The sequence below is a fragment of the Leptosomus discolor genome, chromosome 3, assembly GCF_034619465.1.
Source record: "Leptosomus discolor isolate bLepDis1 chromosome 3, bLepDis1.hap2, whole genome shotgun sequence".
Lineage (NCBI taxonomy): Eukaryota > Metazoa > Chordata > Aves > Leptosomiformes > Leptosomidae > Leptosomus > Leptosomus discolor.
Window position 1 is genome coordinate 70,198,792 of NC_141393.1, and position 24,939 is coordinate 70,223,730.

General features: G+C 40.5%; 2 protein-coding genes across 2 annotated transcripts; one reads left to right on the top strand and one right to left on the bottom strand.

Moving 5' to 3' along the window:
* Window positions 1-4,417: 4,417 nt before the first annotated feature.
* On the bottom strand, window positions 4,418-6,114 carry METTL18 (methyltransferase 18, RPL3 N3(tau)-histidine). Its single transcript, XM_086463117.1, has 2 exons — window positions 6,091-6,114; window positions 4,418-5,740 (listed from the first exon to the last, which is right to left on the bottom strand). The coding sequence occupies exon 2, from the start codon at window positions 5,531-5,533 to the stop codon at window positions 4,475-4,477; it is 1,059 nt and encodes a 352-aa protein (XP_086319243.1). The 5' UTR covers window positions 5,534-5,740; window positions 6,091-6,114; the 3' UTR covers window positions 4,418-4,474.
* A 168-nt stretch (window positions 6,115-6,282) lies between these two features.
* FIRRM (FIGNL1 interacting regulator of recombination and mitosis) lies at window positions 6,283-24,687 on the top strand. Its single transcript, XM_009952046.2, has 24 exons — window positions 6,283-6,381; window positions 6,936-6,975; window positions 7,703-7,791; window positions 9,012-9,116; window positions 9,585-9,725; window positions 10,709-10,871; window positions 11,251-11,335; window positions 11,899-12,037; window positions 12,531-12,611; window positions 13,669-13,733; window positions 15,595-15,743; window positions 16,343-16,451; window positions 16,979-17,165; window positions 18,190-18,272; window positions 18,615-18,666; window positions 18,999-19,088; window positions 19,779-19,964; window positions 20,633-20,755; window positions 21,662-21,757; window positions 22,193-22,306; window positions 22,765-22,869; window positions 23,188-23,268; window positions 23,984-24,097; window positions 24,391-24,687. The coding sequence occupies exons 1-24, from the start codon at window positions 6,283-6,285 to the stop codon at window positions 24,574-24,576; spliced, it is 2,682 nt and encodes an 893-aa protein (XP_009950348.2). The 3' UTR covers window positions 24,577-24,687.
* Window positions 24,688-24,939: the final 252 nt, after the last annotated feature.

Here is a 24,939-nt window from a genome sequence, read left to right on the forward strand (position 1 = left end):
TAACTCTGGGAGCTGTACTTTGATAAATAAAATTGAATGTGTCTTCTGTGTGTGTTACCAGAAATCTGGACTAACTGGACTCTGCTGTAATTTATAATGCAGTTGGTAATCCCCAGATATATCCTATTTTTCAGATGATTTGTTTGTGCAGAATCTGCAGTTCTCAGCTTTTATCCTCTCCTTTATACCTGCCATCTAATTAAACACTCCCACGTCATCTTACCTCCAGTTTGTTTTCATCCAATCCTGTCTCACTGCTATATTCTAGGATACATCAAGATTTTGCCATCAGCTTAAACACCACAGGACCAAACCTGTTCCCTGGTCTTCTGACCACAGTTTTTTCTGTTTCCTTTATTTTCTATTGCTCATTAGGTTTTTCTTACCCACACTTACAAAAATTGGGGGGGGGGGTTGACTGTTACAGTTCACCAATGATCTAAATCTTCAATTTACTCCATGGTTTTGAAAATCCAGTATTTGTGTTCCTTACAAGTAATGATCAAGATCTTTTGTGTTCCTGTAAGAACTTTCCCTATAGCAGACTAATGGCACTGTCAAATTCTGACTTGTTTCATTCCAATTCCCCTGTACTACTTTTATTCCCTGTGAGTATAATGACGCTTTTTCCTTTTTTTTTTTTTTAATAGCAATAATTATCTTGTTAACTACCTCCCCGCCAGACTCAGTACCCCTAGGCAGTGTCTGAATTAACTTACAGCACCTGCTTTCTTCTGTTGTGGCGGGACGTTGCCCTTCATTTGTGGTGAAGTTACTTGCTACAATTCTCACTCTTTTGTGTCCTGCCAGTCTTCTCTTGAATGCTGTTGTGGATTTCAAGGCAGTACCTTTTGTGGTTATGCTTACATTGCCGACTTGCAGTCTTCAGGAGGTATTTGTATATAAATCCTGGTTCTTCCCTTTGCTGTGGTTCCTACCCCACTTATCTACCAGTATCTGGTAGTATACGGTGGCTTCTTCTTTTCAGTGTGCATGTGACTCTTCAAGTACAAACAGTATGAAATTTGAGAGGCTTTAGTCCAGTTTCTATCATACAAAAATCCTGCTGTTATTGCCTTATTACACTAATTATGCATGTTATGTCACTCTTGTGTCTCTTTGTTTTGATTGGTTGGGCAAAGAGGGATTTCCTCTTCTCATCCTCAGACGTTTCAGTCCATTCCTCATTAGAAGAGTTCCAGGTATCTCCATCCCAGTAATCACCAGGGAGCAGGATCTCTTGAACCTGGTGCTGCAGGTCTCTTCGTTGGCACCTGCTTCCCCCCCATGCAGCCAGGCCTTTCCCCTCCAGCGCCTCTATGCGCTTTTGCATCTGCTGGTTGTGCTTTTCTTTCTGCTCTTGTGCAAGAGTCGTCTGGCTGCACCACTTCAAACACCACAACAACATTGATTGCAGGTTTGATTTCTCTCAACAAGGACTTGATTTCAGAATGTGATTAAATGCCTGTGTACCTAGTAACCAAGAATAGCATATGAGTCAGTAATTTGCAAATTGGGCACTTCCTACTTTAATTTTCCTCATGGGTCTTTTCCCCTAAGCTTTAGTAAAGTAACTGTAACGGATGCCATTTAATTGGTGCCAGTATACAAAACTTTTTTTTTTTTTTTTTTTTTTAATAGCCTCATTTCCCAAAACTAGCAAATAGTCTTCAAGGGGAAGTCAACAGTTAAGGGTAGTGCCTGGTAAAACAAACAAGCTTTTTACTTTAGTTTCCTGAGATGTTTTATGACTGATTTTAATGTTTCCACAATAGTTACGGGAAAGACATAATTTAGACCGGATTTCTTATTGTGATGACTCTTCCAAAAAGCAGGGGGATGGGGCAAGGTGATGATTTGGAATGAGCTGATAAATTGAGTTACCAGCTGACCTAGCTATTAGGTAATATATACAAGTATTACGAGTGAGTGAAAGATTTTTATTCCAGGTCATGAAGAGAAGCAGGAAACTAGTCACTAGGGTGGTGATGATATGTCAGGTAGAGAAAGCCTTAATGTAGATTAGGGAAACTAGCATTATTTGATGTTGAAACACCAACAGAACGCCCAGCCTCCAAAACTAAGTGTTGAATTCTGCTTTCCCTCAGCATGTATCTGCTGAATTTTAAGAACAGAATAGAACTCATCTGAAATTATGGAAATCCCAATGCTAATATTGCTGATTTCACTGAAGAAAAACATCCTTTATTATGTCTCATCTGTAATTCTGAAATGGGAACTTAATTATACTGTGTGGGGTTTCCTGTTTTGCAGGTGTGCAATCACTGTGTCATTGTTGCTCTAGCAGTCTTTACTTCAAAGTCCTAAAAAATCTGATTCTATATTTGCCCAAAACCAGAGCTACCTTGAGCAATCCAAGAATAAAAGGAGGATGCTCAGCAAAGCAGTAGTATATTAAAAATAAGACAGTGAGTTTGATGGTGAAATATTTTCAAGAGGAAGCATTACGGTAGAAGATTTTAAGTGCCGCCTTTATTCATCAAAAAATAAATGAGATTCTTGTTTTTAACCATATTCATTGTCATACTGGTCAACATTTCTTATTACTTCAGGTACCGTTCTCTCAAACAGCACTAGACCTAGCAGGTGCAGAACAAGCTATTCAGTCACTATGCACAAGCCATGATTTGCCTTACAACTGAGGTTTGAAAAACGGCAAGTGGTAGTCACTTTGTTTCCAACTTCTCTGGTATGACAAAAAAAACCCCAACCTGTTAGCGGTACTTTATTGATCTGCCAAAGCTAACGCTTCCTTTTGTTCCTCAATCTGCAGTCAGCGGTTGCCTATCATCAGTAAGTTTCAGGAGATGATGCAGAAAAATCCCAAAGCGCAATCACAGCCATGGCACCACCAACTGCTCTTCTGTCTCTGAGAGGAAATTCAGTGGTTCCCGAAGCATCCCTTTGAAATAGTCTACTTACCATTGGTTTTGAAACAACAGTAGTTGTTAAGGTGCTTCTGCTAAGTACAGGAAATCCTCTATGACTGTCCTAATAGCAACAAAATAGTCAAAAAAATGGAATCTTGCAGCTGACTTTCATAGCTTTCAATGACGGGAACCTTACATGATAATTACAGTGATTTAGGTCACTGCTGTAGAGTAAGTTTCTTTCCATCCCCTCGGACTATTGTCCTTTCTCCCCTACATTGAGCAGCCTTGCATCCAGTTTACTGCAATGGTTGACTGTCTCCAAGTTTATATTTCTGCAAGGGCACCCATGAATTACTGCTGCGTAAAGCAGTGCATGGTGATAAGCAGTAGCTTTACTGTACCTGTTAAGCGTTGTGTAATAGCTGTTTGCCCAGTTTAAGACAAAACATGCAATGGATTTTTTTGTGTGTGAATTGTTGGTGATATCAAGCACTCAGGACCAGGTTTTGTAGTTCTTTGTGTTTGTTTGCATTTTTGGGAAGGTAATTTCTTCAGCAACATCACTATCTTCAGCTAGGAGTGACTTGTACACAGGCTTTTCTGAACACTTGCTGCCCTGCCAAACTGCTGAAAAGCCTGAAGAGGTGTGAGTGTTCAGTAGTACCCCCCGGCAAGCTTTGAAAATGGGTCACAGTGTACAGGCAGTTAATTTCTGGAAAATCTTGTAAAAAAAAAAATCCCAAAACACTACAGCAATCTAGTTACCAGTCTGCTGTAATAGCGCAGTTTATCTCCTTTCCAGCTTGTCACCTAAAGCTCAGTTCTGTCATCCTCCAGTCTCCTGGATTGCACTTGTAGGTTCATTGGTTGGTTGTTTTAAGGAACTTGTGTAAAACTTTCTTTCAACTCAGCTTGTAAAACAGCTGAGTTTTATTCATTTCTAAATGCTAGAAAGGTTTTATTCATTTCTAAAACCAGGATGGCTTTTCCCAATTACTTGCTCAGATTTTCTTGAGTGAGTGGTATGTCAAAATCTGAATGTGCAAATCTACGGAGCACACTAGTAAATGTGCTCTGGTACACTTGTTCAAAGGCTTCAACATAAGTCATGTGTGCTTTTCATATGGAAACGTTACAAAGATTTTTGCAGAACGGAACGCAAGGGATAAACACGATCGCACCCCCCTCTGGTGGCAAAGCAGCAGAGCACACGCTATGCAGGCGATTGCGAAACCGTGGTCTCCTTCAGGCCGCGCTCAGCAGCTCTCCCGTGACCTACAGCTGTGGCACTGCCAGAGCGTGAGAGGGGGCCGGGGACAGTGACTTGCTTCATTTTTAAATACATATAAATGACAATTAGTTAGCATGAACAGATGGTGGTTTAAGCAGAACTCCATTTTTCTATGCAAAACCAGATGAGTCCTTCACTTCTAGTCAGACATCAGAATTCGTCAAACATTTCAGTAACGAGCATCCTTAATTAGTCAAATCAGAATGACCCAACAGAGGAAAAAGCAAAGAGATAAGAGGATTAAAAGATTTAATCTTTAAGGTATTTTTGAAGGACCAGTGGTTGAATTTTAACTGGAATCTTTAAAGGCCATTTCCATAATACATCGTTGCAGTCCTTTATCAATTGTTTTAACTATGCTGGTCCTAAACACATTTCTGTCTTCAACGAATTTCTCAAAGAGGTAGATACCACCGCCAACCCCAAAATAATGTACTTTGCTTGCCAAATACACACGGCCATTTTTATCCAGGAGCTGCACCAGTGTATCATGCAAAGCACTGTAGTAGTCAGGATTATAGATGGTCTCAGATGTGAGAATTAGATCATACTTTGCAAAGGGTTTACTGCTGCTTAACAGGAGCTGGCTGACTTCAGACCACTCCCCAGAAAAAAATCTGCATCTGGTGAGCGCATCAGGTAAGCACTCTGCTCTCTTGGGCCTCTTCGAAGGAGGCTTGCTAGTTTTTCTGCCATCTCCGCTGCCCGTCCTACTGCCTTCACTTACACAGTTGGCCACTGCATTAGGCAAGGTTATTTTGTCAATCACTGTGCTGTTGTAGTCCTGAAAATGGACTTTTTCAGCTTTACCCTTTAAAGCAACTATTCCCAGCAGTCCAGCCCCGCAGCCAAGATCCAATACAGTCTTGTTGGTAAACCGTATTTTGGCCTCGGAAAAGTAGTCGATGAGATCAAAGGTGCATTCCCAGATTTTCAGCCCTCCCTCATAGACTCCTGGGATGAGATCGGAGTGAGAAGAAACACTTTTAGACACGATGCCTTCTTCATCAGTGCCATCCAAACATGTCATCTCCACTAGAGACATCTTCATGTAATACAGGTCAGAAACTGTTTCCATGACTTTATTTTCTAATACTTTGCTGAGATCTTCAGGTACGTTGTGCTCCTTAGCAGCTTTAAAGCAGAACTTTTTCTTTGATGGTGTCTCATCTTGGTGCTTATCGGTACCCGGCCTGGGGCTGGAGTCTGCTATGGTATCAGCAGTTTGCTTGTCCTTTTCTGTCGATTCCTGCTTGTGTTTCGGAGAGCAGAGCTGTAAGTCCGTCTTATGAGTGTCTGGTTCATTGTTCTCACTTTCATCAATAAAAAAATTAAATCGAAAAGCCATTTTCAGAAATAACAGTAAAGAAAAAAAAATCAGCTTAATTTATTACAGTCAGAAGCACTCATCCAAGTGCAATACTGATACAAAGATAGGGTTTTTTCTTCTGTTTTTTTTTTTGTAGATGATGTTTTTATGTAGTTATCACTATGGGGAAGAGCGACACACAGGCCGAATGTCAGAGGTTTTGCCAATGAATCAGGTGAGTTACTTCTAGAAGTAAGAGTAAACAGTTTTACTTATCATTAAACTGCCAAATATCAGCACAAACAAACCGTCTAATTGTAGCACCTTCATTTCATTTTTTTTGAAAAAGCGTCCCAAACATTTAAATTTACGAAGAGACAGCGTTACGAGTGACGGCCCCTCTCACGTCACGTAGGTACACGCAGGGAAATTAGCGCAGCTGCTTCTTCACACTCAGCGGCGCAAAACCAGCGCGCGCGGACTGTTACGGCCCAGCTTCCCCCCCGCCCCCCGGCTGAAGCACGCAGGCCGGGCAAGGGGACCCGGTCCCGGTTTACCCACCCCGTTTCCACCGGTTGCTGGACGCGATCGCTCACCGGTTTTCCCACGATGAGCTGCTGCTCCTTCCGCTTCCTTCAGCGCATGCGCGCCCGCGGTGAAAAGGGGGGGCGGGGCGGCTGAAGCCGCCCCTCCCCGCCCTTTTCACCGCGGGCGCGGAGGCTGCTGGGATAGCGGAGGGAACTTTTTCCCGCCGCTGGCTGGCGCTGAGGTGAGGGGGAGCTGGCGCCATGTCCCAAGCAGACCCTAAGCTGCTCCTGCAAGAGCTGGGAGGCTGGGACTGGGATCTCTGCCGCCGGGAGCTGCCCGCCGTCCTGCCCCGGCTTCTTATATCCTTCCCGAGAGCGGGGGGTTTGGCTGCTGGGTGGTTGTAGGGAGCTGCCCCGAAGTGGTGGGGGGGTGGGGTGCGGGGGTGTTCCTCCTTCAGCCTTGCACAGTTCGAGCGAATAAGTTGGTGGGAGGGAAAACGGTGCAACCTTTGTAAGGGGCTGGCGCAGGACAGAGAAGCTGGGTGCCGGGTGTTTCACTGGAAATGAGTACAGCCTCTCACTGAAATAAAAGATTCACAGTAGAAAACAGTGTGGTTCATTTAGCACTGTAGATAACGTGGCCTGACACCACCCCCCGAAAAAAAAACAACAACAACAACCTAACCCCCAAAGCCTGCAAGACTTAATCTCCCAATACATTGCAGAAATACCTCTGCTGATGGCGCAGGTGCTGAGGTATCTCTGCCCACGTCGGTTACGGAGCATCCCCACTGATTTCATGTGATGGGTGAAGCGTACTCAGGACAGCGTGACAGAAGTCACTGTGGCTTCTGCAGATGCTTTAAAGATAACCTCTATGGCAGAGCGAGTTTGAGATTCTTTAACGTTTTCACTCTCTGTATCAAGAGTCTGAAGACTGGACTGAGCATATTCGTAAGTAGTGACCAAGAAATGCATCTTCTTCCTATGGATCGTTGTATTGCAATTGCATTATAAATTCTGCGCTACTTAAAAATACTTATGCTGTAACTAGTGACTTTCACGGTCTCCAGAAATCCTGCTGGACCTTGCACATTACACGAATGGCATGTTGAATAAGCTTTATAAAGCCCCTAACAAAGCTATGCATGTAAGGCTGCTTTTTTCTTCCCATTACTTCTGATTTTTAGATATTTGAAAGAAGGGTGCTTTTTAACTTGTATTTTAACATCTTTTTGGCCGTTATCTTACAGGTAGCAAAACTTTTGTAATACCTGATAGTGGTAAGAAAATGAAACCGATATGTAGCTGTTTCGGAGTCTTGCTAACATTCACTGTTAAACTGTATATTAGTGTCAACCAGCATGTTAAATGTGCAACTCTTTGCAGTTTGTAATGTGGAAAATTCTAGTTCCATGGGCAAACAATTGTGCTCAGCCTTCACCTAAGTGTAGTCAGGTGTGATGCTATTATTGATGGGTTTATGCATGTTGGAGCTGTTACTGTTACTTGATTTTTTTCAGATAGTGCATATGTGGCAAATGTTATGTTGCCTCTCTCAAAATCAAATACGTGATCTGTTTCTGCTTGATGCAGTTCTTTGTTTCATCTGGTAGGTTCCTACGTATTTTGGGTAATTACATGCTGGGTTTTGGTAATATTTAAATGTTTCGCTTTGCAGGTGTTTTGAGGATCCTGACTGAAATGTTTTTGCCCCATATCAGCCTTGCAGATTTGGAACAAACTTTTTTCTCAAAAGTATTGCCTAAGGTATGGCAGCTTCAATCACATGTGGAATTTTCAGGGGGTCCAGTGCTAAAACCTGTTTAGAATGCAGTGATTCTTTTTTGATGTCACACAATATAATTACTGTTTTGGATACAAAACTTGAAATTAAAATTTTACCCTTTAAAAGTTTTAACAATTTTGTGTTGGATTGTTTCTGTGATTGTTACCATTCTTTACAGTGGGGAGAGGATTGAACATACAATGTTCTGCTTTCTATATTCAGTAATAGAATTGGGTTTTATTTCTTGTTGAGAAGATTTGGCTTTTTATAAGATGACCAAGATGGAGAATTTTTGCATGAGGTAGCCTCTTGGGACAAATAAACTGAAGAACCCAACACTCATCTATCGTGAATAATATAGTGAATAAACTTTTAGACCGTACTGACCTGACATATGCTCTCTTTTTTTGATTAAATGATGGAGATTTTTGTTCTGTAATTGTGTTAAAATTCTCCAGTGATTACATTTTAACTGAAGTAAAGCAGTGCCAATTACTGATTTAAGTTTCAGGCCTCAGCTTGTGTATTTTAAGCAGCCAGTAAAAATGGCCATTTGATTTCCATTTCCCTTATTTTGTCCTGTAGCAAATTTTAGAGATTACAAGAAAAATGGCTCATAACAGTAATATCCTGAACAAGGATTACTGTACCATACCAGTTTGTGTAGTGTCCTGCATGTGTCTGGAAGCATCTCACTGTCTTTGCAATCTCAGCAGTAACACTCGTCAAATGTCCAAAGACCTCAACCAAAGTAGAAATTATTGTTGTTTGTAGGTCATACACTTATTTTTTTATGTATTAAAAATATTTATGATCATTTTCAATGAAAAACCCACTTTTTCTGAGACAAAATGAAAATCCTTTTAAAATGATGTGGTTTTCACTTAGTAAAGAATCCATGGTAGAATAAGGGATATATTTCAAGTGAATTAGCTGGGAAGTTTGTTGTACTAAGAGATTTTAGAAAAAGTAACAGCTACTACAGTTTCTGTCTATAATTTGGGAAAACCGTAAGACGATTTTTGCTTCTTGGTATGTCATGCTTTATGTTTCAAATGCTAGAAAGTGTCATTTTCTCCTGTGAGCTATCTCAGTAGCCCATGACTCAATGCCAAGGAAGCAAGCAGATACAGAACAGTGTTACTATTTGCGTGTGTCTGTTTATAAATAAATAGTTTTAAGCTTTGCTTTGTTCTGACAGACTCTACAGTTATTTGATAACTTGATGTATGAATTATCCAGTGAGGCCAAAGGATTAACCAGCCAGAATATGGAATTATGCAGTACTGTAAGGAATCTTCTACAGGCAAGTCCCATTTAGTTTACATAAACAATTAAAAGGTTTTTAGAATATTTTTGCCAGCTACTAACCAGGTGGTTAAAATGTAATTTGGTCTTCTTTCGCAGTTGACATTCAATTAACATCTCAAATTCTGCTTAAGTTCTTAATGCAGATGGAATGCAATTCTCCATATTGAAAGAATGAATCTGGCACCTATTTATATGGTCACTTAATTCTGAGTTTTAAAAATTTTGTGAGCTGAAAACAGTAGTCAAAAGTCATACAAAGCTTTCAAAGAGTATGTAGTATTGGAGAAAAGTTCTGGAATTGCATGATATTGTTTTATGGGGCTTCATTCATCTTCAACAAACTGTGCAAATAGCAGTGAACTTTAAATGTCATAAAAATCTAGGTGCAATTCAGCTAAGAAAAGGAGCTGTTGGAAGTATTGCAGGAGTGAAAAACATTGATTGTTTTTTTTCTTGCTTTAAGATTATGGTGCAACTGTTGGAAACTCTGACCGGTTGTGTACGCTACATCTGCACACTGCAGGAGTGTGTGCCTCTGGAGAGCATCCGCACCCTCCCGTCCTCGGTTCTTTATGTGATAAAGAACACATTTACACACTGCAAGGTAAGGCTGTGTTAGATGGAGGAAAATTCTGACACTGGCTAGCTTTTAGCAAACACTCACTTTCTAAGAAGATCCTATTTTGAAATAATATTGTGGTCGAATTATTATTTTTTTAATTTAAATTTAATTGTTAAATAGTTTACAGAATGCTTGGTGCGCAAGCACAAAGCTGATTTTTCAGCTGTCTGCCCAGCAAATCTGTCCTGGTAGTGAGTGGCACAGACTGTGCTATTTCTGTATTTTGCATCGATGTCAACTGAACATCTTGCTTATGAATGTAGGCTCTCTGTGGCGCCTGTGCACTTCTGATACCTGCGGTATTTTCCAACCTACAAATGGTTACCGAAGTGGCGCTTCTTGTTTTTGTGCAAGTTCCACAGGGGATTGAAAGTTGAGATTAGGATCTTTGTTGGTTACGATGAGTAACGTGTATCAGTTTCACACCTGGATTTTCAAATGCAACAGTAATTCCTTCTAGAGGGGTGACATGAAACAAGGTTAGCACAAGGACACAATAGCTTTTGGTTGGCCTTCATTTTCACTTTTCAGTTTGTCTTTTAGGGGAACGTTTACATCCATTTTCCATGTCAGGACTCGAACTCGGGTGCCATAACCTTTATCTAACACTTCTAATTTGAAAGTATGGGGAAACATTTGGAATGCTACTTCCTTCGAGGCTAGCATCGTACTGTTTTGTTCAGGTTCATACATTGAGGCCTAATCCAAAGCCCCCTAAACTCCCTAGCACCAGGCAGACTGCATTAGCTGTTGATGAGGCTGCAGGTGAATTGCGTTTTATATTCAGCAAATGGGTTGGCAGCAGAACCTACAGATCTGGCTGTGTATTGGGTTCAAGTAGGTAGGTCTAGGCCTTGTTCTTTTCCTGAGAAATGTATGACAAACCTCAGTGTTTTCAGTATGTGAAAAATCAGGCTGTGATTCCTGAACTTTTTTTTAAACCTCTCCTTCCCCGTTTCTGACAGGACAGTGAATCAGTGTACTGTGGGCACCTGCACTTGATTTCTGACCTCCTACAAGCTATGTTCAAGGAAACTTACTCTCTTCAAAAGCAGCTGATGGAACTACTTGATACGATTTCTGTGAACTCTGATTCTACTGAAGATAACATCACAGATATGGTGTCAGGTATATGTGGAACTAACCCATTTTTTAGTCTTGCTCAGTCTTTTTTTTTTTTTCTGTAGAAAGTATGTCTGAATTTTTAAAACAGGGTTCTGAGCGTTGCTTAGTTCCTGCTGTCCCGACCAGCCTTTCAGAAAGCAGCATTTCAAATCTTGAAATATTTCTATTTTTCTCCTGAAGCTTTGTGGGACGGGGCATGTCGTGTAGGTTGTAGGAAGGGGCAGCACCTAAGCACTGAGCCATTTTCCTGATTCGGTGTCGATGTGGTGGTGTTCTCTTAGGGATTGTGATTGCTGCTGTTCTCCTAGGAGAGAAGCCATAGCTGTGAACTTGTGAATCTGGTTTAACTGAGTTGTTGCTGTTATTATTTCCTCCTCCTCAGTAATCCACACTGTGCTGGAGATATGCTCTGTCATTTCCAATATGGACCATGCTCTTCATGCAAACACGTGGAAGTTCATAATCAAGTATGTCATTGAACTCTTTGGATTTGATTGTAATATAACAGGCTGTAATTTTAAATAACTGCTGTTTCAATAGCTTTATGTCCAGAGTTTCAAATAAAACTGAAATTAGAGAATTCACTGTAGCTATTTAGCTAGTAAGTAAATTTAGAAATTCAATGTAGAAATCTGGCTGGTAAGTAGTATTAAAGGTGCTGTCAGTGAAGGTAGTTAGGAATCATGAGTGAAAAGTAATTGAAGCTTGACTTTTTGTATTCAATGCAGAAGAAAATTTGAAACATCATTGTCTGAATAAATAATCTTAAGAGGTCTGACCTGCAATTTTGTAGGTGTTTTTGTCTTGAGTCATGCTGCCTTGTGCTTTCATCTTGCCTCTCCTCTGTGTTTCAGTCATGGCTATGAAGGGGGTTGTTCTTTCTAAATTTCTGGTTTCCATGTCCACGGATATTGCACCAATTAGTGTTGTACAAAAGCCTAAACAGAAGAATTAGTTATTTGGATTTGTCCTAACTCATTGTATGATCACTTCTGATAATTAAATATCTGATTATATTCCTACCTTTTAGGCAAAGCCTGAAGCATCACTCTCTGCTGCAGTGTCATCTGAAACACAGTGACATCCTCAGTGGCCTGTGCAAGGACACTCTTCTTTCTTTTCACTCCTGTTTGCAACTGGCTGAGCAAATGAAGATGGCAGAGATACAGGTGAATTAAAAAGCCCCCAAAGCTGCTGTTGAACTTCAGGAGGATAAGTTCTTGGTGCTGTATTATTGCTTGGAGCGGTTTGGGGTTTTGTTGTTTGGGTTTGGTTTTGTTTTTTTTTTTAGTTCATGTGTAGGCAGAATACCTTGTTCTTTTGAAACCATGTGAAAACAAGGCCTGTAACTTTGTTTAGATTGGGGATGTTTTAGTGAGGCACTGAAAATAAGTTTCCACCATACTTGCTGGGATTTTTTTTAATTTCCTAAACTGACGATAACCCAAGGTTAATCAAAAGATAACATTTCAATTCTGAATGTTGCTATAAAAATGTTGAGGCATAACAAGATTTCTAAAGGTTTTCCTCATAGCTGCTGAGTCTGTAGAGAATCAAGTTTGAAATACGTTTTGCATATTGTTAGCAATCTAACTTTCTTTTTTATTGTATTACTCTGTATGTTAAGTTTTAGAACTAGTTTTTTGGGGTTTTTTTGGACAGGAGGGCACTGACCTCAGGTTGTTCCAGAAGACAGTCAAACTGTGCAGGTTCTTTGCCAATTCCCTTGTACACTACACCAAGGTAGGTTTTAATGCTGGAATTCTAGCTTAGTATTAAATTTAAGCCTTTGCTGTGCAAACGGAATAATTTTGTACTGCATAGTATCTTAACAATTTATGACTATACCATATGGGTGGTATAACTAATATCCACGCGTAACCTGCTTGTAGTTCTTCCACCTGTATATACTCAAGCCTAAGCAGATCACTGCTGTGATTTAGCAGAAAAGCCCAGAAGGAGAATAAGCCGTTACAAGCAATGTCGCTGAGGAATTAGTAGGAGATGTCAAGTCATTACAGGCAGCCTTGAGTCAGTGCAATAGTAACTTCATCTGGAAAAGTTCAGCAGGTGAAACCTGTCACCAAGTTCTCAGAATTGTTGCTCGTTTCAGCAATTGAAAACGCTGTGGCATTAATAAGAAGAAATGCCCATGTAGTGTTGTTAGCTCTGACACTAACTTCCTGCTCTCTTTCTGGCCCTTTTCCTCTGCTGCTGTGTTTTGTTTTCCTCATTATTAGAAGTCATGCTGTAAATCTACGCATTTTAAGAATGTACATGAAACAATTTTGCTCTCTAGGAACAGCAGAGACTGTGTGTTCTGCATCTGTTCTGTCCCACAGGGTAAAAGCAGGCGGTGATTTTGTTTTGGTTTTGGATTGGGTTATTTTCGGGGGGGGGGGGGACGACGGACAGGGGACGACAGGGACAGATGGACGACAACGGACACAACACAAAGTGAGTATCACTGTGACAGGACAAAACAACCTTACAGCATGTATGGGACCACTTCAGATTTTTGCAGCGCTCTATGCCTATTAGAGCTGTACTTACCAATTTTTTAAAATAAGCCTATAAATGTAATAGATTTACCTACAATAGATGTACATTTAGTGTAATTAACCTTAGAAATTCTTCAGTTATTGTTTGCTTTGCACTTGCTTTGTGCTGTGGATTGTTAGAACTTAACCCATTTTTGCAGTGTAGTACTTTACACACCAATATGGCAGAGCAGAAAGAAAATGTATTTAATCATGTATTTCATATTAAAAGTACCATTCAAAATTAATGGCTTTTGCAGGAATTTCTTTCTTTCTTCTCCGCTTCGTGTTCTCAGCTACATCAGCTCTTTCTTCAGATATACAGGTAAGTGAAGTACAAATAATGATTATTGATAGTATCTTAATAACATCTCCATATTGCATTCTAAAAGCTACAAGTATTTTGAGATGTAAAAACACAGTTCTCATTCCAGAGCTGTTGCTTTCTTTTTTTGTGTACAGAAATCTAGACTAATTTTTTAATAAATTGGGCATTTTCTTGGGATACTAGTTACCTTACCACCATTCTTGATCAGTGCTGTGAGTGTCCAATATTGACATACCACTAACTTTGTTGCAATTACTTATGTCAACATTTCTTAACAAGTTATGTGTAGAATAACACATTGATTGTCTTGGACCCTGGGTCTCTTTATGCAAGTTCATTTGAAAATTCTTGTTCCTAAAGTCAAAATTCCTGAAGGTTGGATTTGCCCTTCGGCCACCTTGCAATGAAGCAGTTGGGCAGAGTTAAAACAGAGCAACCCAGCAGTGTACCTTCCGCTTTGAAACAAACGGTAGCGTGATGTTAGTCAAATCATGCAAAATCAAGGCAATTCAGAATTACCGTTCCCTCGTGATCCCAGTTCCTTTCTGCTTCGTGTATAACTAAACAGCCACACACTCTTCTTTTTCCGGCTTAAATTCTAGTGAAAGAAAAAAATCCAAGACGAAGTGCAGGTATGAGCAGCAACATTTGACAGGTTGTTTCCACTTCAAGACAAAGTACAGAAACATTTGTCCTGAAGGGAGAGAGGATCAGAAACAGAGTATCCTGAATTTTTTTCATAGCTTTACTGTTGTGTTTATAATCTTGTAAAATCTCACAAAAGGACGAACAAAAAACTTTTTTTAATGTTAGGCTCATAAAGCATAACAGTCTGCAAGCAGCTTATCGTTTTTCTTTCAAAAGTTTTGTTCTATTCGCTGCAATAGTGGGGAAGAACAGGGGAAAGTGGACTTTATAGTAGAGGGCTGATGGCAGTCATGCTTTCAAAATTGAAACCAGGTTCTGTGGTGAGATGCACGCATGAGTTCACTGCATGTTTCACTGCAAGATTGGGTGGATGTTTTTTTACGAGTTTCCTTTTCTAATTTTCCTTACCTTGTAGATCTTTCTCAAGTGGAAGGTTGTAAACTTTTATTCACTCAGCAAAACTGAGCAGGATTTTTGAGTAGGAAGGTAGCATTTTTACAGTCAGTTCATAAGCTGCAAGAGTAGAAGGTTTTCATTTCATGATCTCTTTTGCTTTATTCTCATGTCACTTCTCTTTCTTTTATTGCCCAGGGTTTTTTTTCTTCAAGGAAATTGCGGTGCCCTTTTATTAGTGTCATGTGTTAAATTAGTGCTGCCACATTTATGACTGTCAAATTGTGGATACAGGTGTTTCCTTGGCCTTTCATTGCTTGACTTTTTTTTTGTGATTCAGTGTATTTTTTCTTATATATGTTATGTATTTTACATACATTTTCCACTAGCTTGTAAGGTTTTTGTTCAATGTTTAGTAAAATATTGGTTTGGAACTTCTTTACTCTGAGGGTGACAGAACACTGGGACAGGTTGCCCAGGGGGGTCATGGAGTCTCCTTCTCTGGAGACATTCAAAACCCACCTGGATGCGTTCCTGTGTGATCTACTCTATGTGGTCCTGCTCTGGCAGGGGGGTTGGACTAGGTGATCTCCAGAGGTCCCTTCCAACCCCTCACATCCTTCATTTCTGTGTTATGCTTGGTTTAAAGGCTGAATGCAAAGTTGTAACACTATAATAGGTATTCTAAAATGGGGAGGCTTTTCTGTCTTTTACTTCACAATAGCAAGGAAAGAATGAATTTGCCTTTTTGTAGTTATTTAAAAGTAATGTTACTGAAAACGGTACTATTTAACTTTTTTTTTTCATTCTCCCTCAGCAAATTTCCTCCCAGTCTTTATGCTCCAGACATCTTGGAAGTTCATCAAGATGAAATAGCCCGGGTTTTTCTTGTGGCTCTGGACCCTCTCATCAGCCAGCTTCTTCCCTTTAGTCCTTTTATGGAGCAAGTGTTAAGTGAAAAGTTAGGTGGGTTTAAAATACAGCTACCGCCGCTACAGTGCTCTGTAGGCATCTCTGAGGGATCAGGATTGAAGTTTTGACTTTCTGGACCACAAGGAATATTCTGTACTGGTTTGCTTGTCTCTTCTTTTGTAAGCACTATGATATAGCCAGTTGTGTGCTAACTCAGATGAATTTTATAGCAGGTAGTTCATGTTGCTGTTGGATGCATCTTTTCCAAAGTATTCACAATAATTCCAATATTAATTTGGTTAACAGAAATCCTATCAATTCTGCTGTTTTGCTTAATTTCAGTCCACATTTGTCACAAACTCAAAGTAGGCTGAAATTTTTTCTGCTGTTCTGTTGGTGGGGGAAGACAGCTATTTTTTTTTTTCCTAAATTAAGTATTTTCTGTGAAAAGTAGAATGCCTTCAAACTGGAAAATGATCAGCTTTTTGTTGTAACACTCTCCCCTCCCCAATTTCTATGACATGTTTATAGTTTTAGTGGGAACTTTTATGTTTCACCAGTTGTTAATAATTTGTCACTTGCTTAAAAGCCAGTGTACACACACAATAAATTTATCAGGGCAACTAGTATCGCATTTGAAAATAATTCTACAGGTCTCCCTCCTGAGCAGCAGCTGCCCCAGTGTCTCATCCTGATCACCATAATGGACAAGCTGTCTTCTCAGCCTGAGGAAGTGCAAACTCTCTGGAACACCGGAAAAAGGTACGAAAAAGGGTTTTGTTGTAGTTCTTCACCAGAGCAATCAGTCTATACAGGCAGAGGGGCTCAGCTGCTGGGGTTTCCCTTTCAACCGAGTAGAAAATTTGTCAGACTATATGGATTTACATCTTCATGTTGAGAGAAACAGAATCTGATGTTCAGTGCTTCAGGAGTGAAGGACACAGACACAGAGATGTCTGTTTTTTCAGGAAAGAATAGTATTTAGAGTGCTTCCAGGATAAGAAGAGAGATGCATGTGTAATTTGTTGATATTTTGCTAAGTTAAAATCTTGCATTTTTATGCCTGAACCCTCTAATAATCACCTGAATTTGTAAAAGAGGAAGGTAGTCAGGAATGTAAATCTAGTGTAAAAGCACTGAAGTTATTGCCATCGCTTCCAGTCAAAGGCAAAGATTCTGTAGTACAGATGTTGCTTGCGGGATTTAGGATTTGCATATCTGTAAACTAACTGCTTTTCTTTCTTTTTTTTCCTCCTTCCTTTTTTTTTTTTCTTTTTTCCCCCTTGCAGCCTGTCTTTGTTTTCAGCTCTGTTCTTCAGTTTCCAGCAATGTTCTGGAGAGCTTTCTCTCCCTGTTTGTTTGCCAGAGGTGATCAGCACAGGACAGCCAGCAGTTCCCATTACCCTCTATCACTATGTCTGTGTCCACCTGTGCTCCTTCATTGCTTCCACACTCCCATTACACTTTCCTCAGCTGGTAAGATTGGGTTTTGCTTATCATCTCTTCAGCTGTTGTGATGCATAGGTACTGTTTGAAAAAGAATGGGTTCTTTGTAATGGTCTAGCTCTAAAGCGATGCTGAGGTATGAAGTGGTTCTGTAGAAAGCAGCCGTGACAGTTATGTGACTGAGTTCAGTTACACAGCAAATGTCACTTGTGGGAAAGTGAAAGTTCTTGAGAACCTCAGTGGTATTAGGAATTTTGGTTCTTTTGGGGGCGGGGGGTGGGGTGTCAAGTTGTTACGAAAGTTTAGTGCTTTCTATTATGCAGCATTCAATTTGTAATAAATTTACCTGGGTTTGTTAATCTATACTGTGAAGTCATAAAATGGCATTTAATATTTAGAGTAGATTATATTGTTGTGACTCCAGTTAAGAACATACCGTAAAATAGTAATAAGCAACTTTTTCTACTTCGGAGGAGTATTCTGGGCTTTGATTAATGTTATATAATGTTTTAAAAGTTTTTCACTTTTTACTGCATGTAGACAAAAGAACCTCTACATAAAGATAAACCTTTAATTTTTACGACAGCTCTTAACTTTATAGCCCTAATTTATGTGGGTGTTTTTTTTCTGAATGTTACATTCCTCTTTCAGATAATATTTGTGTTCCTAAAAGAGGAAAAGGTTTTATCTGGTTTTCAGTAAGCTGGCAAGACAGCTGTCAAGAAAATTGGAAATACATTGTTGGTTTTTTTTTTTTAAATAAATTAATAAAAGTTGCCTTGTGAAGAAGGGATGTGCATGATGAAATGTTTTGAAAAGTGAAGAATCCTCAAGGGAAGTGAATGTACATGTACGTCCAAAGTGTGCAAAACTGAAGGAGCAGCTGATTGCTTGATGGTGTAGCTGAACATAGAGTATGAAAACGAGTTGTTAAAACATTTTAAATTGGATAAGCTGGAAATCTTACTACGTTTTATGCTAATTAGTGGAATAAAAGTTATAGTAGGCCTGCAATCTGTTTCTGCATGAATTTACTTATATATTTTCTCCTTAGGAGTATGCTCTGCTGGATGCCGTGCTGGGTTCTAGTATGATCACATCTCTGCTAGCAATGGACTCGTGGTGCTTCCTTGCCCGGTAAGATGTCCAGTTAGTTCCGTTGTTGTACGTAATTCCTTGAGAGAGATTTTAAGACAAAATTGTCCCAGAAATGGATTCTTTTCAGAGATAGAGCATATTTTGAAAATTAGGAGCAGAAATGGCTTAGCCATTTTTACATTCATGCAAGTAAGGGGAACATACCTTTTCTATTATTTAATAATTGCTTTTGGGAATGGTTCTCTCAAGTAAGTTGTGTCTGTGCATATCAAGTTTAAATATGTTAGAGGAAACGGTCATCTCTCGGACAAGATTTACAGTATTTAGTCTGTAAAAGGGTAGGAAGTACAGACTCACAAGCTTCCGTCTCTCACATTCCAGGTATGGAACAGCTGAACTGTGCGCTCACCACGTCTCTGTGATTGCCCACTTGGTAAGAACCGTAGTGATGTTTGCAGTTCGGCACGAGTTTTAGTCCTAGTTCTACCAGCACAGGTTCTGAATGACCAAACCCAGGAATTTCATTTTTATCTAAATCCAAATGGAGATTGTTTTAATTCTTCAAATTGGGTTGCAAGAGCAGTACTGTGAAAATATAAAACAGTATGCCTAATATTTCTAGCATGTCCTGCATTGTTTCATTTAGAGTGTTACTGCTGTGATCCCACATAGCAACTCTCGGAACATTCTGTATAGAATTAATGTGCTGAGTGGTGATTTTTTTCCTTAATTTAATTAGATCATTAACCTTTTATCCTAATTCAGATAAAGTCTTGGCCCAGTGACTGTTACCAGGTCTCTGCCTTGGGTGTTCTGCTGAGACGTATGCTGTTCTTGATGGCTCCAGATCATCAGGCAAGTGTAGCACCAGCAGCTTCTGTCTTTAATAGAAGACACTTGAATCAGTGGCCTGTGTTTAAAATATCCACTTCCAGTTCTTCAGAAATGACAAGATGTGGAGTGTTCGCTTGTTGCACTTGGTGTTGTATTTGTTATTACTTTGCCATAGTGGATCCCAATTTGTGTAGATGTGCTCTTTAAAACAAGAAAGGCACATACACTTTCCAAAGAGTGTCGAAGAGCGGTCTTATTGGGCAGCAATGAAGTCCTCTTTTTGGCTACGTATGAAAACAGCGTATCTCTCCCAGATTTGCTGAAACTGTATGTCCTGTTGTTGCATCTGCACCTGCTGTCCATGAGTGTTCTCATGTCTTCAGATGTAAAGATGAGTATCCTTTCCTGTCACTGCCTCTGAGTACCTTGGAGAGGCTAAAGCTCATTCTTCTACTCACTACGGCCATTGTTTTGAGCAGCTGAAAGAATAAGCTGCTCGATCATTCTGATGTTCTGTGTGACAAGGGAGGTGGCAGTTCTAGAAGGTTTTTATATAAAAAGTTGGATTTTATGTAAACAGAATGTAATACACAACTTTTCTCATGTAATATTTCTAAAGCAACCCAGTACTGCATTTTTGTTTCTCAGCTTTCTGGCAGATTATCAAATTGTCGTCTGGTCTGTTTAGTTCCTATTAACTTCTGTTTGCAGGTAGAGTTTGCTCATAAGTTTCTTCCGGAAGAGGTGGAGAACTTGTCTGTGTGGCAGCACGTATCCCTCAAGGCCCTGAATCCTGATCTTAGGAAACGAGTGGCGTGTCAGCTCTGTGTGGCAGGGCTCGCGCAGTGCAGGCGGTGGCTGAAGAGCAGGCGTGCTTTGGGAGAGCTCCGACCTGTGGTAAGGAGATCTGGTTCTTTTTGTGAACTCTGGACTTCCAAACTACAAGGATTGTTGCTGTCGCCTCAATTCTATTTTTCTGTGTGTCGCACAGCTTTTTTCCATGCCTAATTGGCATACGCATGAACAAGAACTCTTTTTAACATGTTCTTCTAGCACATAGCACCTTAGGACCCTCTGGTCTGAGGGTGACAGTGGAAGCCTTGTGCTTTACTAGTTATTCTAGATGTTGTTTGCTCTCTGGGTGAGCAGGCATATTTTCCTTTAGGATTTCTTATTTATACTATGTCATACAATTACCTTTAAGTTTTAAAGTCCTAGCTGTTCTGATGTGGCATCAAATCTGGAAGATGCTCACTGGTCTCCTTGGCGAAGGAGTGTGAGAAAGCAGACTTCCACATGAAGCGTTGGCTGCCAGCTTTCGCCTGCCAACGCAGCTAATGACTGCGGCACCGTGTGAACCTCCCAGAAGTAACGGATGGCTTCCTGGCTTTGGAAGCTTTGTTGGCCGGGGGCCTGGTGGATTAGCTGTACTGTACAGCTGACACAGCACACTGGGCTTCTTGCCATCTCGTATCATTTTAGATGTTTTAATATGAGCCTGGAGTTTTGGTTGGTTTTACATGCAGTCTTTTTTGGTCTGTCTTATACATTTTTTTCCCTGCTAGAATACTGCCCTTTCGGTCCTGCTGGCTGCCTGCAACTTTGCTGGTGACACTCTGGAGGCAGAATTTCAGGCATCTGTCTTGGGAGTGCTTGGTCAGTTCTGGACTTTTCTCCAGGCTAAGCAGGTAAGAGATTTCCTGCTCCAGTGGTGAAAACATGATGTCTTTGAGAGGCTGGTGCTGTTTCATCATGTGTTTGTTTCTAAGTTGTTTTCCTTGGATTGGACCATTTGTGTAAAGCACAGAGTAACTGTGCTGCCCGTCTGCTGTCAGCTGGTTCATGTATTAGGCAGGCGTGCGCTCTGGGGAGCGGAGTTTGAATTTCCCCCAATGTTACATATATGGCTCCTTGCTACTCCATCTGTTACTCAGTGTCAGATTCAGACTTGCTTAACGACAAGTCTGAAATACCTCATTCTGATTCATACCCGTTACAAATTTGGCCTATTTTCAATGTTCATTAGAATGTGAACAAAGCTCATGGTGATTTTCTTAGTACATAGCTTAGCACATGAAAACCCGCAGAGCCAGTAACCTTCCTCCCGTATTTGAGAAGGGGGTAAGGCAATTCCCTGGCAACTATGTACCTGCTCATGTCTGCAGTCGCAGGAAAGAAAAAAAGATTGTTACTGTTCATGCTCCAGATCAAAAAAAGAAACTTTGAGAGAGGGGGTGAAGAAGAGCCAACAATGTGCCTGTTCAGAGGTCTCTTCCAACCTCGGCCAGTCTGTGAAGACATTTGGCAGCTGATAAATGAGAAGAAATAGTTCGGATAACCTTTAGCTGCTTATATTAGTGACTGGAGGAGGGAGATGAGGGATAAGAAATATCCTTAATAAAAATCAAAGGGTCTTGTAAAATATGACTACCTAGAAATAATGATGCAACTATTATGCTGCTTAGGTTGTGTTGGTTTATGTGGTGAAGTTAGGCTAAGAATTTTGGAACACCACTGTAACTTTAAATTCTTTCTTCAATAGTTATTCCATAAGCTAAAATGCAATGTTACTAATATCTCGTGATCTGTTGAAGGTCTCCGATGAGCCGTGTCTCCAGCAGACACTGTGTTTATTACTTCATCTTTTGGAATTTTTCATCCAAGCATTAGATACTCAACTGATTACTCAGGTAAAGAAACAAAACCTTCTTATGAATAATTTACTTCATGAAAACCAGTTCTTTGTGATTTACTGAAATCTCATATGAGTTATTTCATTGTCTGGCCTTCTCTTAACACATGGAGCTTCCTAATTTTGTTACTTCCTTGATTATTTTCCTTCTCTTTAAACCAAGTATATGGCACTTTGGTTAACACTGCTTTTGAGAACCCCATTACTCTGTAAGATAACTGAAAGATATGGATATGCTATAGAGCATGCTCATTTCTTTTGAAGATGCACACTGCAGCTTTATCCTAGCCAGTTTTATTCAAGCTGTAGCATACCTCCTTTTGTTTTCAGTCCAGTTTTCTAAAATCAGCATCCTCAGGATTTCAAGATGAGACACAGCAGTTTTCACCTTCAATCTGTTTGATGGAGCTTCGCTGGGGTTTGTTTTCTGCAGGTATTTGCACTGCAGTCTTCCCTTTTCCAGTTGCACCCCCCAGATCATGTTCGTCTAGCGATGGTGGATTTTCTCTCTTCTATGGGAAAGGTGTTTATACCACAAGAAGCACAGGTAAATATAATTGTGGCCTTAGTGAAATAACCTTCAGTCTCTTGATGAAAAGAGACATTATTTACTTAAATATAATGTTAAAGGATCAAGTTCACTAAATACATACAGGAGTACCAGGACATAATCATCTTGGAGAGTTATTAATGGTCTGTGGCAGTTTTATTTTTCATTGAGGCACGCTGAGTTTGTGTAAGATGCTTCGTTTATTAATTTGCTTGTTGCTTTGCAGTGGTTAGGAAAGACTGACCTCTGAACCTCCAGGAAGTACAGAATGTGTCACCCCCCTTACGGTGTTGTGGGGTTTTTTGTCAGACAGGGCAGCAGCACTCTCGCGTTTCACAAACCTCCCTCTTGACTGGAGAGCGATTATTAATTATTTTTTTTTAAATAATAATTTGTGATGGTAAGATACGCACAACAGATTCTTTGGAACTGATACATATTTGTTCTTCTTTCAGAGGCAAGTTGTACCCCAGTTGTCATGTTTGTTTGCTTCTCTGCTAGCTGATCCGACCTGGCTGATCCATCAGCATGCGCTGGAAGCATTCACGCATTTCGCAGAGGTGAGCAGAGCAGAGCTCTAGACATGTGTATTTGGCGCTGTTAACTTCTATCATACAGAGATTCTTCTGTCTTAGATGTTTGCTGCTCTTCCCTGATCAATTTGAATCTTGGGATTACAGACACTATTGCACATCAAAAGTAATAAGGGCTGATGCAGTGGTAAGTGATTTGAGGAGCTGGAAGTGAAGGAAGATGGAGCGTTGGTTGTTTTGATTGGTTGCAACAGGGAAGGGGCTGTCATAGAAACATTTTTGACTTTGTCTATTCCTCTGTTAATATGAGTGTACTGAATAACTGTTACTCAACATTTTTGACAGGAAACAAGCCATGAAGATGTTGTTCCTCTGTGCCTCAATTCTGAAGAAACTAAGAACAAAGTTGTTAGCTTTCTGGCTAAGGTATGTATGCTGCTGAACCATTTACTGCTTTCTTATAATGGGTGTGTACCCCATCAACTAAGCAGTACATGGCCTATGGCTACACCTGCATGATGATTAAATAAGTAAGTTTCTTCTGTTACCTGAGATCTAGTTGTACTTTTCTACTTGCTTTAACCACCAGAATTAACAACTGCCATTACTATGCATGCTGCTCTTCCAGTGCTCCCCAACTTTGTTGTAAATACTTTGCTTTTCCCTCCTTGAACAAAAAAAAAATCAACTGTCTGTCGTCTTGTAATTCTGTTTGTGATATTTCCTTCCCTGTTTCTCGGTGATCAGTTTCTGAAAGCTAAATGAACGTCTATGAAACATCTTAGTCCTTTTTGCGTGTTGGGAAAAAATTCTCTTAAGAGCAGAAGGCTATTCGTGTGGAACACAGACAATGGGAAAGGGGGGTGGTATCATGCTGTAACCTAAGGCAGGGCTGTCTGGATGAGCAGTTTTTGCCAAGGACATAATCAGCAAAAGAACTGATAGCTGCCAGAAATGCTACACCGAAGTCGTATATAACTTCAATCTCCTGCTCAGAAGACTGTGTGAGAAATTAGATTCAGTTTGAACCACATGTTAAGATCTCTCCCTCCCTCCCCTTTGCTCTGGTGTATAAACTGAGCCTGTGAAGGCTGGTAGTGCAGCCTTGGTTTTGTTACCTCTCCTGTGGCTTTCTCCCTAGACGAGGCAAGTAGAAGAGACAACAGAAGCACGAACAGAACGGATGAAGCAAGAAAGGATTACCTGCAGTGCACAGATCATGAAAATGGATGGAGAACTGGAGTCAACAGGAGAGGTACGTGTGCTCCTTTAAACTGTCGATTTCTGTCAGTTCTGTGAAGTATCTGAAGAGGTTCAGTATCGTCTTGCTGCCCTCCATGTCCTAAGAAAAAAGGCCACGTACTCTCCTGGCCCTTGATACTACACCTGAATGCTGTGTGCTGCCTGCCAGCTGGCTGGAACTCTCCCAAGGCAAGGGGGAGTCTCTTGCAGCTCTTCTCCATCTAAGGGTTTTCTTGCATTTGGATGAAGACCGATCACTTATGTAGAGTATTATAAATAATGTCTCATGTTTATTTAAATCTGCAGCCTCTGGCAAAAAGAGCATGTCACCCACCCTCTGAGGAGCAGTATAAGTCAGCAGTAGGCACAATCGAGGAGGCAGTGGAGGCTGTGAGGCTGCTGCTCCAGAAAGGGTCACCCCCAGCTTGGCTTGCAGTGAAACTGGAGGCTCTACACACGGCTATAGCCATCCTCAGAAACAGTGCACGGTAAGGTGCTCAACAGACTTTAGAGACAATACAACAGCTCAGCTCCCTGTTCTGAGGGAAGAGATGCCTTTGTCCCGTGACTGCTGGAAAAGAAAAAACTGACACAGGGCAATTGATGTGTGACACTGCTGCTGGGTCTCTGTTAACGTGCCAAAATGAACTGAGGGGCGAGATGTTTGCCGGTCTTTCTTAATAACTGGCTGGAAGGACTGTTATATTTTAATGGACACTATTGTGCATCTGAGCTGTCGTTTTGTATGTTGCTGATGTATAGCTTGCTCTTCTAAGCTACTGTATGGTGATAAACATTTCATGAGATTGTGATTCAAACATTTTGAGATGTTTGAATCTGCTGTAAAAATAAGTT

Bases quoted from the DNA above. Each gene is read 5' to 3' on its own strand.
- FIRRM (XM_009952046.2), top strand. From the start codon at position 6,283: ATGTCCCAAGCAGACCCTAAGCTGCTCCTGCAAGAGCTGGGAGGCTGG. The intron at 11,336-11,898 runs GTATGTCATTGA...CCTACCTTTTAG, and splicing joins ACGTGGAAGTTCATAATCAA to GCAAAGCCTGAAGCATCACT. The intron at 22,870-23,187 runs GTGAGCAGAGCA...CATTTTTGACAG, and splicing joins CATTCACGCATTTCGCAGAG to GAAACAAGCCATGAAGATGT.
- METTL18 (XM_086463117.1), bottom strand. From the start codon at position 5,533: ATGGCTTTTCGATTTAATTTTTTTATTGATGAAAGTGAGAACAATGAA.